This window comes from Syngnathoides biaculeatus, chromosome 13, assembly GCF_019802595.1.
Source record: "Syngnathoides biaculeatus isolate LvHL_M chromosome 13, ASM1980259v1, whole genome shotgun sequence".
NCBI lineage: Eukaryota > Metazoa > Chordata > Actinopteri > Syngnathiformes > Syngnathidae > Syngnathoides > Syngnathoides biaculeatus.
This window is the reverse complement of record NC_084652.1, coordinates 24,108,994-24,126,349: the sequence shown is the minus strand read 5'-3', so window position 1 is coordinate 24,126,349 and position 17,356 is coordinate 24,108,994. Positions and strand designations below refer to the sequence as shown.

The following is a 17,356-nucleotide window of genomic DNA, read 5'->3' as shown; positions in this document are numbered from 1 at the left end:
CGAGTACCAGCCTTTTTTGGAGTTGTTAGAGGGAGACCTGGATAGCGCCCCCCATGGGGACTCCATCATTCTGCTCGGGGACTTAAATGCCCATGTGGGCAATGACAGTGAGACCTGGAAGGGCTTGATTGGGAGGAACGTCCCCCTGATCAGAACCCAAGTGGTGTTCTTTTACTGGACTTCTGTCCTCATCACAGATTGTCCATAACGAACACCACATTAAGGCATACGGGTGTCCACATGTCCACCTGGCAGCAGGACACCCTAGATTGCAGTTCGCTGATCGAATTTGTTGTCGTGTCATCGGACTTGCGACCGCATGTTCTGGACACTTGGGTGAAGAGAGGGGTGGAGCTGTCAACTGATCACCACGTAGTAGTGAGTTGGCGCCGATGGTGGGGGAAGATGCCGGTCCGACGTGGCAGGCCCAAACATATTGTGAGGGTCTGCTGGGAACAACCGGCAGGTTCCCCTGTCAGAAGAAATTTCAACTCACACTTTCGAAAGAACTTTGCTAACGTCCCAGAGAAGGCGGGGGACATTGAGTCCAAGTGGACGATGTTCCACGCCTCCATTGCTGAGGCGGCCAACCGAAGGCTGTAAGGTGGTCTGTGCCTATCGTGGTGGCAACCCACGAACACGTTGGTGGACACCAACAGTGAGGGATGCTGTTAAGCTGAAGAAGGAGTCCTATCGGCCATTTTTGGCCTGTGTGACCTCCAAGGCAGCTGATAGGTACTGGCTGGCCAACCGGAATGCAGATACAGTGATCACCGAGGCAAAAACCCAGGCGTGAGAGGAGTTCGGTGAGGCCATGGAGAATGACTTCAAGATGGTTTCCAGCAAATACTGGTCCAACATCCAGCGTCTCAGGAGGGGAAAGTGCACCATCAACACTGTGCATAGTGGGGATGCTGGCCTCATCTTGGGATGTCCTGAATCAGTGGGGACAATACTTCAATTCCACCTCAATTCCACCAACACGCCTTCCCATAAGGAAGCTGAGTCTGGGTGTTCTGAGGCGGGCTCTTCTATCTCTGGGGTTGAGGTCACTGAGGTGGTTAAAAAGCTCCTCGGTGACTGGGCCCCAGGGGTGGATGAGATTCGCCCGGAGTTCCTAAAGGGTCTGATGTTGTGAGGCTGTCCTTGTTGTCTCGCCTCTGTAACATGGTGTGGACATCAGGAACAGTGCATCTGGATTGGCAGACTGGGGTGGTGGTCCCGCTTTTTAAGAAGGGTTGCCGGAGGGTGTGTTCGAACTATAGAGGGATCACACTCCTCAGCCTCCCTGGTAAGGTCTATTCAGGGGTACTGGAAAGGAGGGTCCGTCAGGAAGTCGAATCTCAGATTCAGTAGAAGCAATGTGGTGTTCGTCCTGGCCGTGTAACAGTGGACCAGCTCTACACCCTCAGCAGGATCCTCGAGGGTGCATGGGAGTTCGCCCAACCAGTCTCGTGTTTTGTGGACTCTGAGAAGGTTTTCGATCGTGTACCTCGGGGAGTCCTGTGGGGGGTTCTTCGGGAGTTTGGGGTACCGAACCCCCTGATAAGAGCTGTTTGGCCCCTGGACAACTGTCAGAGTTTGGTCTGTATTGCCGGCAATAAGTCGGACTCGTTTCCTGTGAGTGGTGGAATACGCCAAGGCCGATTTTGTTCATAACTTTTATGGAGAGAATCTCTAGGTGCACCCGAGGCGTAGTGTGTGTCCGGTTTGGTTGCCTCAGCATCATATCTCTGCTTTTTGGAGATGATGTGGTTCTGTTGGCTTCATAAAGTCGTGATCTCCAACTCTCAATGTAGTGCTTCACAGTAGAGTGTGAAGTGGCTCAGGTGAGAATCAGCACCTCCAAATCTGAGACCATGGTCCTCAGTCGGAAAAGGGTGGCGTGCCCTCTCCGGGTCGGGGATGACATTCTGCCCCAAGTGGAGGAGTTCAGGAGGAGTGGAGGGGTCTTTTTCCATGTGTGAATGAAGAACGGAGCGGGAGATAAACAGTCGGATCGGTCCAGTGTATGCAGTGATGCAGACTTTGTATTGGTCCGTTGAGGTAAAGAGAGAGCTAAGTCCAAAGGCAAAGCTCTCAATTTACCAGTTGATCAACATTCCTACCCTCACCTATGGGCACGAGCTGTGGGTCTGGCTTGGGAACGCCCCGGGATCCCTTCGGAAGAGCTTGAAGAAGTGGCTGGGGAAAGGGAAGTCTGCGTAACCCTGCTGAAGCTACTTCCCCCGTGAACTGACCCGGAAAATTGGTAGAAAATGGATGGATGAATGCAAACACACTCTCACCACTGTACTGACACACCTACAAGTAGTTACTGATTTCTGTGTCCCGTGTTTTGTTGTTCATCTGAGGTTTACAAAACGTAAAGTACTAGATTATTCTCTTGTGCGTAAAACCCTGAACGATAGCGTATTTTGTTCTTAAATGACAATAAGCTCACGGCAAGTATGCGCTTACCCATTGTGTTCTTCTCCAGGCCAAATGTCATCTTCATAGAACACATCATCTTGTCCGTTTCTGGAGACCATGTCAAATACCTCAGAAAATCTATTTGAGCATAGATCATATAGAAACATTTCAATCTAATTCGATTAAATTATTCAAAATTTGATTTAAATGACAACATTTTGTATTACTTTTCCAAGTATTCAGTTAAAAGCTCCTCCACAGCCGCAGAGTAAAGCCATTCCTTCTCAGTCCTCTTTGTGTATCCAGGAACCTCCTCATTCTTCTTGTTGAACTTCAGGTTCAGGCCAACATTAGCTTTTTGCTCCCCACATGGACTAAGAATGCATTTGCAGAGAGATAATCACACATGGTTCATTCATCGTGGTAGCGTGGTGGTAGCAAAAATGTCTTTCTGAAATACATAATTTTCTTAAGAGTGAATCAATACTCACTTCTTTTTGGATCCTCTACCAATAAAAATACTTCCAGAGAAGCGAGACACAAGGTAACTGCTGATACCGAGACGGGATGCCACAATGTACCCAGGGCTGTACTTCACAGAGTACTTCTATAAAATACAACAGGCAAATACACCCAAGAAAAAACAGTTTGAGACACTTTTCATGTGTATGTATGTGTCTGTGTCTTACATGCTGGTTTTGGATTAGGACTTCTAGTTGGGGCTCATGTGGCACATTGAAAACCACATGTACACGACCATCTTTGATAACATCACTTGAATCTTGCACCTGTTAAAAATACAAGCGCTGGAATTGCAGTTGCTACAGTTGAAATGGGATCTGAAGCCCAAGAACTGTCGAAATTGTAGTTAACCAACCTCGCCCATGGCAGAATAATAAGGGTGTCCCACCATGAAAACGGTGGTTAGTGGAGGATAGAGGTCTTCCAGGCTCTCAAAGCAGGTCAAAGATGAATAAAAGGCCTTAATGTCCTAAGAAAGATGAGGACAAAGTTCATGAGTTGATGATACTGTATAATCAGAATCAGCTTTAATGGCCAGGTATGTAACACAACAACACTTGTCTCCTGCAGTCGGTTCCGCCTTGGTACGACATTCAGAGCAAACAAAGAACAAACAGAAATTAATAGGAACTATTCCTTTGAAGAGTCACAGCTATGCAAGATGGAGACTGTCAGTTAAGAGTGCATCAACACCCCATATTAAGTTAAGGTTATACAGAGTCCCCTTACCTGTTTATGGTTCAGTTATAGACCAGTGCAATGACAATAGTGCAAAGGGAGCAGTTTAAAGTGATGAATCGTGCAATAGTCTAGAGTACTTATTACTAATACCGATTGTACCAGCAGGATGTGAGGGTGTGTCCCAACAATGGCGCACTAGACCGTTGAAACTCATGGCAATGTACAACCTGCATCCATTCCCAAATTCCAACCAGCTGGTCCCTGCTTGTCGAACTCTCCTCTGACCACCATCCGATCCTGGTAAAATGGAAGGATGAGTTCAAGACTGAGGCGGACAGGCGAAGAGACACTCGGAACTTCAAGAAAGGTGATTGGGGAATACAAATATGCTGTCCTTCGAGAACTCCTCTGTATCTAACTGTCCGGGGGCCCCACACCTCTGTTCAATGCGGTCACCGGTGTCCTATAAACTTCAACGGCAGAAGAAGTCCTGCAAAAAGTCTTCAAGGTAAACAACATCCCTTGGATGAACGGTGACTTAAAACAAGTCATCAAGGAGAGGAATCGGCGCTGAAGAAATCTGAACGGCAACATCAGATAGAGCTACCTTCAAAACTGCTGAGAGGTAGCTGAGAAGACTGCAGAACGAAAACGCGCAGCTTGGCATCACCACCTCTCAAAAATTGCGGAGGCCAAGGACACCAAGCAGGCGTAGCCGGTGATCAAATCCTGGTCAGGACCCCGCTCAGATGAAACAGGCAAGACGCTTACCTACAACAACCGCGAATATGCCTCAGACAAGACTAACATGATGGCCTTTGTCATCAAATATACGAGGGTGAGTGGGTACAAAAGTGCTAAGTCGAGTAGGAGTACCGTGTACGAGAACTTTGAAGAGATGCTCGTAGACTACAAGGTTCCCCGCGGCAATAGCTCGAGTGCCCATTCATGCCTGATAAAGTCCGCCGGGCCCTCAAACAACTCAAACCAGGCAAAGATGCTAGTCCAGATGGGATTGATCCAGAGATGTTAAAACACCTGCCCGCTGCTGCACATCCCGCTCTCCTACAAATACTCAGCAACAGCTGGACCACCCAACGGTGCTCACCAGCTTTGCACACGGCTGAGATCATTCTGTACCATAAGAGATCATTCTGTACCATAAAAAGGGCAGAGACCCTCAAATCATCGGGAACCTATCGCCCAATCGCCCTGACTTCCACCATTAGCAAAACTCTAAGAGACCCATCGTCAACCGCTTGTCCCCGGTGGCTCAAAGAGCACTCAATTCTCAGTCCTTGGCAGGCGGGTTTCCACAAGGGCTGCTGCTGCTACAGCTTTCCCAATTCATCATGGGTGGGTTCCAGTCTAAACAACGTCTGCGCTCCATTGCTGCTTTCTTCGATTTCAGCAAGGCGGTTGATGAGGTGTGGTGTGCCAGACTTCTCCAGAAGATGCTGGCAATTGGCGTGCCTCTTCGATTAGTCGAGTGGATCAAGTCCTGGTTCACCAACCGTACGGCGCGAGTGATGTTGCCACAGGGCGGTGCCGAACCTTCAAAGAAGGACCCCCTCAATCCTCAGTTTTGTCTCCACTTCTTTACAATTTACATATACGATCTGCTAGACTCCTTCGAGTCCTCACTCCCATCTCTGCCTACGCTGATAACTTGGTACTGGTCTGTAGCGGAAGAAGTGGCGGTAAGGCTGGAGTCAGAGGCTCTCAAAATCCACAAATGGTCCGGCGACAACCATCTCATTCTCAACACATTGAAGTCGGAAGTTGCCTTCTTCATGATGGACGCTACTGAATCCACATGGTGCCCAAACATCACCGTTGGGGGATCCAGACTCAAGAGAAATCCCACTCCCACCTTTGTAGGGGTTCAATACGATCGCCTGCTCACATCTACGAACATGTCCGGCACTTGAGCTAAGTCATGAAGCAGTGCTCCAACCTCCTGCGACAACTGACAGGTACGCCTTGGGGGTGGCGTCCACAGGATATGTGGACGATCTACATTGTGACCATCAGATCGCTCACAGAATACGCAGCTCCCTGCCTGGGCACCCTGGGCTCTTCCTCAAACATCCAGAAACTGGAGAGGGCGCAGTTAAACGCGGCTCACGCCATAACGGGCCAGCTTCGAACAACTCCTATCAACGCTGTCCTGCATGAAGCCCAATTACCACCAATCACCTCCCAGTTAAATTTGGCCTGTCTCAAAAAAGCCGATGGCCGGTACTACCTTCTCCCAACGATGACAGAAGGGTGCAATACCAGATGCAGCTGCCGAAACGCCCAAAACGTGGTGACTGGACATGTTTCACCTCCCCTATCCTATCCAACCTCAACCTCACCCCAACGGACATGGACACTGTAAATAACCCCAATATTCCATGCCCCCCACCTCCTCTCCCTCCCATCCATTTAATGCCCATACCAAAATATGTATCCCCATCCCTACAACTAGCTGCAGCAATGGAAATGCTTGCGGCACATGGCCTAACAGACCTGTTCGTCTTGACTGATGGCTCCACCCTTAATGGCACGGAGAAAGGAGGCGCCGGGTTAGTGGTCTTCAGAGGTTACTCATTGATCCACTCCTGGCACGCACCCACCGGGACCTTTAGCAGCTCTGTTTAGGCCGAAAAGGCTGCAAAAAATGCGGCCATCACTTGGCTCGGACAGAACGACGACTGGTCCTCAGCCTCCATCATCATGGACTGCAAGTCCCTCCTTCAATCCCACTGCCTTAGACCCCTCCATCCTCTCCATCAACTCCAACCTTGCGGCCTTTCCTCTCACCAAAAAGATCCAACTACTATGGGTCTCAGGCCATTGCAACCTCCTGGGCAATGACCTTGCAGACGAGCAGGCCAAACTCGGTTCCTCCCTTCCCCAACCAATCACTACACTCGATGCCGAAACGCACTTAGCGATCATCCAGGCGTTGCAAACCCTCTCCATTTACCCACCCTCGCAGCCTTTCCCTCACCTCCTCCCGACCTAATCTGGAGAAAGAGTCCGAGTTGTCCATGAAAGACCTCATTGATCTTATCCGGTTCCAGTCCGGCCACCAACCCTTTCACATTAGATGGCAAGATTTGACGGGGAAGTGCGATGTTGACTGGTGTCGTCTCTGCGGTGAGGAAGACGTATCGGCCAAGCAACTCTGGCTTCGGTGCCCTGCACTCCAGTTTTCCCGATACCATTGTCAACTGGGATTCTCCTGAGAAGAACTACGGAGTCTGCCACATGCAAGCCTAGCGTTTCTGATGATCATCCTCAGGCGCCTCAAGTGGCTCAATAACAACAGCCCAAGACAGAAAAGAGTAGGTTTGCTGATCAGGAATCAATGACGACATCTGCATAAATTAACCATTAATTGTACTTTTAATATGATGAAAAACATGGATGAATGTCATCACAAATATACAAAAAATTGCATTTTACAATGGAATAGAATAATTGATATTTGTGTAGACGATGATTGAAACATGACAGAGCACATTCCAGTGGTGAGCCTCCACCACATCACACCATATGTGATGTTTGAGGTTAATTAAATGATTCTTCAAGCATTTCTGTTTATGTTGTACTGTGAGAGTTAGTGTATTGGTGTTTGTCAGAATCTACCTTGACCACAGTCTGGTAGGCGAAAGGAAGGACTTGCTTCGCCCACTGTTTCTCCAACTCAACCACACCATTTGATTTGGGGATGTATTTTCTTCCTGTCAGCATCTGTCCATATAGAACCACTGTTGTTTCAGTCACGATGATGCCTTTCCTCTTTAGGTAGCTATAAAATACATAATAGAGTATTATTATCCACTGACCAAACAGGTGTTTTTCCTTCATTGAACAACATTTGGGTTGCATTTGAGGCTTACTGTTCTGTTATTCCTTGGATGTCTTTCAACCAGTCCCTCTGCTCCTTGTCGGAGAGGATAGTGACTCTGATGGGTGATGGGGTGGAAGGCCTGTGGTAGTCTCTTGGGATCCCTGGTGGTTCTTCTACAGACAACCTGTAAAACAAAACCATGTATTCTCTTTATTTGCCATTTAATGAAACTGCATTTAAATAGACAAAGTACAACTTCATAACCACTGTGACGAGTACAAATATTGGATCTTAGTTTTACTTGCCCGGACGCGGGTCACTGGCACCCCTGTCTAGAGCCAGGCCTGGAGGTGGGGCTCGAAGGCGAGCACCTGGTGACCAGGCTAGCACGCATGGGGCTTGGCCGGGCACAGCCGGAAACAGTAACATGTGTCCCCTTTTCCATGGGCACACTACTTGTGAGAGGCGCCATAGGGGTCGGGTGCAATGTGAGCTGGCCAAAGGCGGGGACCTTGGCGATCCAATCCCCGGCTACAGAAACTAGCTCCAGGGACACGGAATGTCACCTTTTTGGCAGGGAAGGAGCGCGAGTTGGTGCGTGAGGTCGAGAACTTCTGACTAGAGATAATCCGCTTGGGCTCTGGTACCACTCCTCTTGAGAGGGGTTGGACTCTGTTCCACACTGGAGTTACCCACGGTGAGAGACACCGGCCAGGTGTGGGTATACTTAATGCCCCCCGGCTTGGGACCTGTATGTTGGGGTTTACCCCGGTGGATGAAAGGGTAGCCTCCCTCCACCTTCAGGTAGGGAGACTGGTCCAGACTGTTGTTTGTGCCTATGCACCAAACCGCAGTTCAGAGTACCCACCCTTTTTGGAGTCCTCAGAAGGAATGCTGGCGCATGCTCCATTTGGGGACTCCATCATTCGGCTGGGAGACTTCTATGCCCACATGGGCAATGACAGTGAAACCTGGAAGGGCGTGATTGGTAAGAACAGCACCCCCGATCTGAACCCGAGTGGTGTTCTGTTACTGGACTTGTGTGCTCATCATCGATTGTCCATAAACACCATGTTTAGGCATAAGGGTGTCCGCATGTGCACTTGGCACCAGGACACCAGAGGTCGTAGTTCGATGATCGACTTTGTGGTTGTGTCATCGGAGTTGCAACCACGTCTTGGACACTCGGGTGAAGAGAGGGGCGGAGCTGTCAACTGATCACCTCCTAGTGGTGAGTTTGCTCTGATGGTGGGGGAAGATGCCAGTTCGATGTGGCAAGCCCAAACGTATTGTGATGGTCTGCTGGGAACGGCTGGAAGATTTCCCTGTCAGAAGGTATTTCAACGGCCACTTCTGAAAGAACTTTGCTCATGTTTCAGGGGAGGTGGGGGACATACAGTCCGAGTAGACGATGTTTCGCGCCTCCATTGCTGAGGCAACCGACCGGAGCTGTGGCTGTAAGGTGCTCTGCGCCTGTTGTTGCGGCAACCCCCGAACACGTAGGTGGACACCAACAGTGAGGGATCCTGTCAAGCTATAACTATAGGGATAGCCCACTCCTTAGCCTGGTTAGATCTATTCAGGGATGTTGGAGAGGAGGGTCCGTCGAGAAGTTGTATCTCAGATCCAGTAGGAGTAATGTGGTTTTCGTCCTGGTCGTGGAACAGTGGATCAGCTCTACATCCTCGGCAGGATCCTCGAGGGTGCATGGTAGTTTGCCCAACCACTCTACATGTGTTTTGTGGACTTGAAAAAGGGGTTCGACCATGTCTCTTGGGGAGTCCTACGGGACTATTGGGTACCAAAACGCCTGATATGGGCTGTTCGGTCTCTGTATGACCGATGTCAGAGTTTGGTCCACATTGCCGGCAATAAGTCGGACTCTTTTCCGGTCATTGTCGGACTCTGACAAGGTTGCTCTTTGTCACCGATTTAGTTCATAACTTTTGTGGACAGAATCTCTAGAAGCAGCCGAGGCGTAGAGGGTGTTTGGTTTGGTGGCCTCAGTATCATATCTCAGCTCTTTGCAGATGTGATTCTGTTGGCTTCATCAAGCCGTGATCGCCATCTCTCACTGGAGTGGTTCGCACAGAGTGTGAAGGGGCTAGGATGAGAATCAGCACCTCAAAATATGAGCCATGTCTTGTGCCCTCTTCAGCTCGGGGATGAGATCCTGCCCCAAGTGGAGGAGTTCAAGTATATTGGGGTCTTGTTCATGAGTGAGGGAAGAATGGAGTGGGAGATCAAGAGGCATGTCGGTGCAACGTCTGCAGTGATGCTCCTCCGCTTTGAAAGGAGCCAGATGAGGTGCCTGGGGCATCTGATCCAGAAGGCCCCTGGACGCCTCCCCGGTGAGGTGTTCCGGGCATTTCCCACCAGAAAGAGACCCCGGGGACAATCCAGGAGACGCTGGAGAGACTATGTCTCTCGCCTGGCCTGGCAATGCCTTGGGATCCCCCCAGAAGAGCTGGAAGAAGTGGCAGAGGAAAGGGAATTCTGGGTATCCCTGCTAAAGCTACTTCCCCGTGATTGGACCCGGGAGAAAATAGATGAATGACATTTAAATACCCGAAAGAATCCTGCCATCCATTTCATCCATTTTCTTAGCCGCTTATCTTCATGAGAGTCGCGAGAGTGCTGGAGCCTATTCCAGCTGTCAATGGGCAGGAGGCGGGGTACACCCTGAAGTGGTTGCCAGACAATCGCAAGGTACATCGAGACAAACAGCCGCACTCACAGTCACAACCGAGGGGCAATTTTAGAGTGTCCAATATATGTTGCATGTTTTTGGGATGTGGGAGGAAACCGGAGTGCCCGGAGAAAACCCACGCGGGTACGGAGACAAACTGCACATATGTGGGTCCAGGATTGAACCCGGGACCTCAGAACTGTGAGATCAACGCTTTCTAGCTGACTCACCGTTCCGACTACCCAAAAGAAACTTCTACAAAAAAAAAAAAAAAAAAAGTTCTCACTTGGTCTCTCCATCTGACACGGCAATGATGCGGGCTTCCTCTAGATGTGGCCAGTTGACAAACACCGACTTCCCCAGGACTTGTTCGGCAACATCATCACAAAGCTATTAATTAGGACACAGGTTGTCGGCAGATGAGTGGTGTGGCCAAGACAGTTTTTCAAACTCCACTGCATCATACAGCGAAAGTAGGGATTTCTAATATGTTGTGTTCTATTCATCAAGTTATTCATGATAAACATCTCAGTAATAAATTGTGTAAAGTAGTTCTCATATTTACAATAATTCTGTGTCAATCCAAAAATATTTTTCTAAATGCAGACATTTCGATACAGAATTCTATTTAGTTGAAACACCTAATGTCTTGTCAACTTTCTTTTAATAATGGGCAACACATTATACACTGTTTGAATAGGAAGACAAACAAGACCTTACCAATTGTTTTTCCAGGGTGGGAAGGATCTCTAATATCATATTTTCACCTCTGCTACTCTGCTGGAATACCATCACCCCACTCTTCTTCATAGAAAACTAAGAATGTGTGATACCATGAAGAGAGAACAGGCACAAGAAAATAGCAGAGGGGTTAGGCTGAAACCTACAGTGTGTCCAAAATCTGATCATATAAATGTGCCCACAAATCAACATGATTGGTCAATTCCCAAAAGGGAACACTTTTAGAATAGAATGACCAATATCAAAATGCTGATCACGGGTTGCTGTGTTTGACAATCCAATGATAACGGCTCAACAAAGATGCTGTGTTTTTGATTTCCTGAAAAATTATGATTTTGTAGATGCATAGTTTCTGCCCGACAAACTATAATGGGGCAAAAATGCCATCCATCAATTGTGGAAATACGCACACTTAAAAAGAGGAGAGCCCTTGAATTTTCAACATCGGTTACCTAACATACGAGAGACAAAATCGGGGGGGGGGGGGGGTGAACTCCAGATAATCACATTGTGTGGTTTTGAAAGAATATGTGAGCAAATCATGGTGGAAAAATATTTGTCACCTACAAACAAAGATTTCTGGCTCCCATAGACCTGTGACTTCTTTAACAGCATCCTTTGTCCCCAACCCTGTAATAATGACACCTCTCCTATAGAGCTTGTGCACGTGACGTCACAATTTTCACTGTGCCATATTGCCGGTCAAAAAGACCTGCTCGACAGTGTGGAGGACATTGAACTGGAGCAGAATATACACAATGCCAGAGACTTGTTGTGCTGTTGGTTGTTACAACAGACGAGACAGATATTCAAAGAGATCATTTTATGGAATATCAGATGAAAAGACGAGAAAAGAGCTATGCATTTCGGCAATCAAACGTGATGGATGGTGCCGAACCAAATACAGATGTCTGTGTAGCGGTAATTTCATTTCGGGTAGGAATTACTCTTCTCAATCTCAAATACCCAAGAAGTATTTATAAAGCCAAGTCGGCTCATTTGAGAACAAAGCCAAGTCGGCTCATTTGAGAACAATGCGTTAAAAAAAAAAAGACTGAGTCGTCTCCAACACACAAGGAGGCGTGTTGCGGCCACACTTAAACTTCGGTATACCTCTCCCCGACAGACTTTTTTTTTTTTAATAGATGACACGCTGTGGCGACTCCTAATGGGACAAGCCGAAAGGAAAAGAGGAAGATTGTTCTTAAATGAGTCCAATGTGTATTAAAAAAAATGAAAGAAACCGTCGGACACAGGGATGTTTACGTAGGTTAAGGTGTGGCTACAACACCTTTCTGTGTACAAGGGCTGAAGCCTATTCCAGCGGTTTATTTTCTTTTTTAAAATACGCATTGGACTCATTTGAGAACAATGCATATCTAAAAAAAAGCGTCAGTCATAGAGAAGTATACCAAAGTTTAACGTGTGGCTGCAACACGCTTCATGTGCAGAGGAGCCGACTCGACCCCCCCCCTCATCATAGTTAATGAATGCGAGTTTGTGTAAAACCAGGAGTCATTTATTTAAATATTGGTATTGAAAAAATCAGAGTGGCTCCATCACTATGTGGGATTTATTCTTGATTGAGAATAGATCCAGCCATGAAGTATTTGTATGTGTCCAGACTTTTCTACGCTTTCAAACTCTTCCGTGTAAATCTCAACAACTTACTCACCAGATACATGTGTAGATCCAGTGGTCCAAGACAAGCGGAAGCGGGTTAACAGGTCACTTTATCGGCGAAAACATCGACTTCGGCATTAAATATGGGTCCTCTTTGCTGAGTGTCTCTCATTTTTCCACGTACATTCGTTTCCTTCTAAATGTTTAACGGTATCGGACAAAACTCTGGGTGTCGTACGATAAGATATATTTCTGTGCCGGTGTGACAGTCTGAGCACTCTGCCATGCTGAAAAGTCCCCTTGGCATTAATGTGCATGTGCGTAGAATTTTTTTGAATTTTTCTACTTCCGTGCAACTCTGAAACTTCCCCAGCCATGCTTCTTTCACGTTTCATTTTCGCTCTGCTCCGCTTCCGCGTGTTCATTTTCGCTCCGCGTGCATTTCGGTATGGATGTCTCACAAAGCTGAACACAGCGAATGAAAGACTACAAAAACAAATGCAAACGTATTGTTTGTTGTTTGTGTGGTACACTGGTTGAAAATCTTTGGTTCAGAGGGCACACCTACAGCACTCATTTGACATTTGGCCATATAGTGGGAAAAAAAAAGAAAAAGAAAAAACAATATTATATTTTGACAATGGGCAGTAATAAATACAATATGTAAACCTGACAGTATTAACTATATAAAAACAAGATTTTCTCTGATCAGTTAACACAGATAGTATGCCATTCCTTTGCAATGGAAAACAAAGTATAGTTATTCATTTTACCAAAACAAAAGAGAAATTTTAAAATGTGTATTATAATGTATATGGGATTGTAGTTAAGAAAAAATACCCAGACAACATTATTGCTGACATTTGTAAAATGTTAGTATTGTATAAAACAGAGGAAGCTAGTAATCATTCAGTTAAAACAAATGGGATATGCATATTACGTATACCTTGTGTTTTATGTGATGCAGTGTGGGGAACCCACAGAAATACAGAGCTGAATGATCCACGCTCCTGCCAATGTGGTTCAGTGGAACTTTCCAGGCATCCATGGCAATGTTTTCTTTCCTGGAAACGCAAGCACATTACAAATTAACTTGCACTGGACATATCGGAGTATGTTGGATGGATGCAATAATTCAAATACATTACATATTGATCTCTCCATCCAACTACCATGGCTGGTTGTGCTATCAATCTTCAAGTCTGAATATATTAATCTCTACAGGTGAGGGTCTATCAGCTAGAATTCTGAGCCTCAAAGACCAGTTAAGTCTGTCAGCGGTGCACTAGAAGGAAGAATCTAGTAAACATCTGTAAAACTGCTTCAATAACTTTTAATATGGAAGTGAAATTAGTGGTGACTCTGCGAAGTAAGAGAACTGTTCGAATGGAAGCTACAAGGAGGGATTCACCCTTCGAAGATGAGGCTTTTCGACAAGCAAAGGTTGGTTTGAAAAATTTCAAAAGCGTCACGCCCTCAGAAGTGTGCCTCTGTATGATGAGACTTCCTCCAGTGACAACGATGGTACTCGTCATTATGTGGAGGAAGAATTTGCACAGACATCGGCAACAATATGGAACGAGCTGTCGAGTTTAGCAATTGTGTTGACGAGGTTATGTACTTGTACGGGAGTATTTTGAAGCGGAAGGAAAAACAGACATGTTTTTCTCAAAGATAAAAACCTCAGTCACACCGTCAGCACTGTTGAATTAATCTCATATTTGTGCTCTTGTTTTACTTTTAATGCTTGATGCTATATGTGCTCAAACAACGTGATGCAATGAAGCAGAGGACATCAAAACGGTGAGATGGGAACATTGTCCGCTCTACTGGAGAAGACATCACGCGTTTGCTTTTTTGGTCACTTCGTTGTCATTTTTGTATCAAGTATCCAAAGTATAAAGCCATACTGTACCGTTGTCATATTTTAAACAATCTGGTTCTCTCTCTCTCTCTCTCTCTCTCTCACACACACACACACACACACACACACACACACACACACACACACACACACACGCACAGAGAGAGAGAGAGAGAGAGAGAGAAAGAACAAATCCATCTCAAACCTACATTGCCAGAACCTCCAGCAGAAGTCTCCGAGTGAAGAATGTTAATGTCCACGTCGGACGGCTGCTGTGTTGGTTCGCCGGCGAAGGCTGCCGCGTCGGGCTCGCAGATGGCGGCGGCTATGAACAACACTGCCGGCAATGGCCTATAGTCGGGTCCACTGCGTGTTTTCAATGGCGAATGTCCGGGGTGACGTCACGGACAGGAGATGTAGCCAATATGGTGACCACTTGGATGTCAAATGACACTTCTGCAATTTTGTGCATGGATGATTCGGTCTACGCTCATATTTATTTTTTCGTATAGACATTGAAGTGAATAATGTTATACGTATTTTCCATGACAATATCTATTTTAGAATGTTTATAGGAATGAGACTAGACCTTTAACCAAACACTTGTACTGTTGTAATTCTTGTCTTAAGTATGGAAAGTATAAATACTCTACTGCCAGCGCCTCTATCAGAAGTCTCCAAGTAATGAATGGTAACTATACAGTAATATAATAGCGTTTTATAATTTATATTTACATTATTAATTTAGTATATTGTATGTATTAGATTTAAAAGGTTTTTCCAAAGATGTAACTAATCTTTTGTCTCAGATATGCAAAGTACAAATACTGTTTAGATATTTTAAATGTTCTGGTACCCACATAAACATCCCCGCTTACTTTGCGGTTTTTAACTTTTCGCGGTTGGTTCTGGTCTCAATCATCCGTGAAAAACGAGGAATTACTCTACTTTAGAAAGCTGATGGAGCTCTGTCAACCAATGTAATAGTTAAGGGGCAACAGTCTACCTGACATGGCAGTGGATGATATTTGGGAAGAGCTGAGGAATAGTTGAGAGGTATGTGAAGTCTTTTTCATCATCATATGTATATAGACCACACTCTGTGTGATGATTCCTGGCTTTCTCTTCTTTTGTCAATTTATAATTGCAGCTCTCCATGGCTGCTAACAAACACCTCTGTTGAAAAAACAAAACATTACAGAAAATGTTCATGTTTGGGTGAAAAATCATGAAGTGGCGCAAGCCTTCAGTCCACTGTACTGTAAGAGTGTACTTTACCTCATCAATGAAGGGAATGAGCACTACGGCCTCCCATTCTTGCTGTTTTCCATTGAGGTCTGTTTTGAAGTCTGTAGGATAGTAATCGATAATGGGTGACATTTCACTGGTCATCAGGTGCTGGGAAATCAAAAAAAGTATATTAATTATTGCAATTGTTACCAAGGCTTGCATTGAGCTGTGTTTTGAATTGTTTCAGCTTAAATTGAATCTCCTCCTTGCCAGCCACATCCACAGTTTATTGTTCGGACCTGAAAGAACAATGTGAATGAACCAAATGTTTGGGGGGAAAAAAAAGATCTGACTCCCCAAACCATGCCACAATGGCCATTCTGAGCAAGAGTGGGGAAAATGGTGGACATTTTGCAGAAAGTCACAATCCACAGGGGGGGGCGAGAAAATAAAAAAAAAGTGTGCTTCCATGACTTGGATTTTATTTTTAGGAATGGTCAAACACTCAAATGCAGTGATGCAAAAAAGTATTTAGTCAGCAATAATTGTGCAAGTTCTCCTACTTTAAAAAGATCCCTGTAATTTTCATCAAGAGTATACCTCAGCAAATTGATAAAATGTGAAGGAAAAAAAAAAAAATCTTGGGGTTGTTCTTAAGTGAGTGAAGAATGGAGCGGAGTTCAACAGGTGCAGCCTCTGTAGTGATGAGGACTTTGTATCAGTCCTTTGTAGTTAAGAAGGAGATAAGCCGAAAGGTGAAGCTCTCTATTTTCCAGTCAATCGACGTTCCTACCCCTACCTATGGTCACAAGCTATGGGTTTTGACCAAAAGAACAAGATCCCTGATAGAAGGGGCCGAAATGAGCTTCCTACAAAGGGGGGCCGGCCTCTCCCTTTCAGATGAGACGCGTGGTCATCAAGGAGAAGCTTTGAGTCGAGCCGCTGGTTCTCCACATTGAGAGAAACCAGATGAGGTGGCTCGGGTATCTGTTTAGAATGCCTTCAGATTGCTTCCCTGGTGAGGGATTCTGGGCACGTCCCACTGGGAGGAGATCCCCGGGACAAGCCAGGATACGCTGGAGAGACTACGTCTCTTGGCTTGCCTGGGAATGCCTCAGGATCCCCTTGGAAGAGCAGGAGGAACTGGATATGGAGAGGGAAATCTGGGTGTCCCTGCTAAATCTACTGCCCCCGTGACCTGACCTCTGATAACCGGAAGTCAACGGATGGAGGGATGGGTTACAAATAAACCCAATTATGCTATTAAACAGAAGATGCAACGATTAATTGCTTAATCAACAACTAATACATTACAGAATTGATCAGTAATATTTGATGATCGTTTGTTTGAAGACCCTGTTTAACTTAGAACTATCCAATTCCTCAGAATTTCAGCGTATCGCTAAATATTCAACTGTAATAATAATAATAATAATAATAAAATAAAATGTAACAACCAAAATAAGATATTTGCAGATATCTTTTACATTGTAAAATTACCAGCTTTGTCAATTTTCTGACACTCTTGGGACCAAACCGGTAACTATATCAATCAATGTCTGTATTTTTATCCATAGTCAACATGAAATAATGTCATATTTTGTAACAATGTAGCCCTATGGGGCACAACCCAGAGCAATTTGTAGGCCGGTCCAAAGCCTGCATGAATGCAGAGGATTGCGTCAGGAAGGCCATCTGGCTTAAAACCTGGCCAAACAAATATGAGCGTTCATCATTTAAAGAAAACCAT

At 45.9% G+C, this 17,356-nt stretch overlaps 1 protein-coding gene across 3 annotated transcripts in view; it reads right to left on the bottom strand.

Annotated features, from left to right (window-relative positions):
* Positions 1 to 17,356, bottom strand: part of xrn1 (5'-3' exoribonuclease 1) — a 118,347-nt gene that overhangs the window by 35,369 nt on the left and 65,622 nt on the right. For all 3 annotated transcript variants that reach the window (XR_009797588.1, XM_061838204.1, XM_061838203.1), the window contains exons 14-25: positions 15,655 to 15,774; positions 15,383 to 15,552; positions 13,459 to 13,576; positions 10,869 to 10,964; positions 10,435 to 10,538; positions 7,509 to 7,643; positions 7,255 to 7,417; positions 3,290 to 3,403; positions 3,102 to 3,200; positions 2,904 to 3,019; positions 2,640 to 2,786; positions 2,461 to 2,550 (exon numbers count right to left, since the gene is read on the bottom strand). Coding sequence is in view for 2 of the 3 variants with exons in the window: in XM_061838204.1 (XP_061694188.1) it covers positions 2,461 to 2,550; positions 2,640 to 2,786; positions 2,904 to 3,019; positions 3,102 to 3,200; positions 3,290 to 3,403; positions 7,255 to 7,417; positions 7,509 to 7,643; positions 10,435 to 10,538; positions 10,869 to 10,964; positions 13,459 to 13,576; positions 15,383 to 15,552; positions 15,655 to 15,774 (1,472 nt within the window). In the remaining variant the exon portion in view is untranslated. The remainder of the gene's footprint in view (positions 1 to 2,460; positions 2,551 to 2,639; positions 2,787 to 2,903; positions 3,020 to 3,101; positions 3,201 to 3,289; positions 3,404 to 7,254; positions 7,418 to 7,508; positions 7,644 to 10,434; positions 10,539 to 10,868; positions 10,965 to 13,458; positions 13,577 to 15,382; positions 15,553 to 15,654; positions 15,775 to 17,356) is intronic.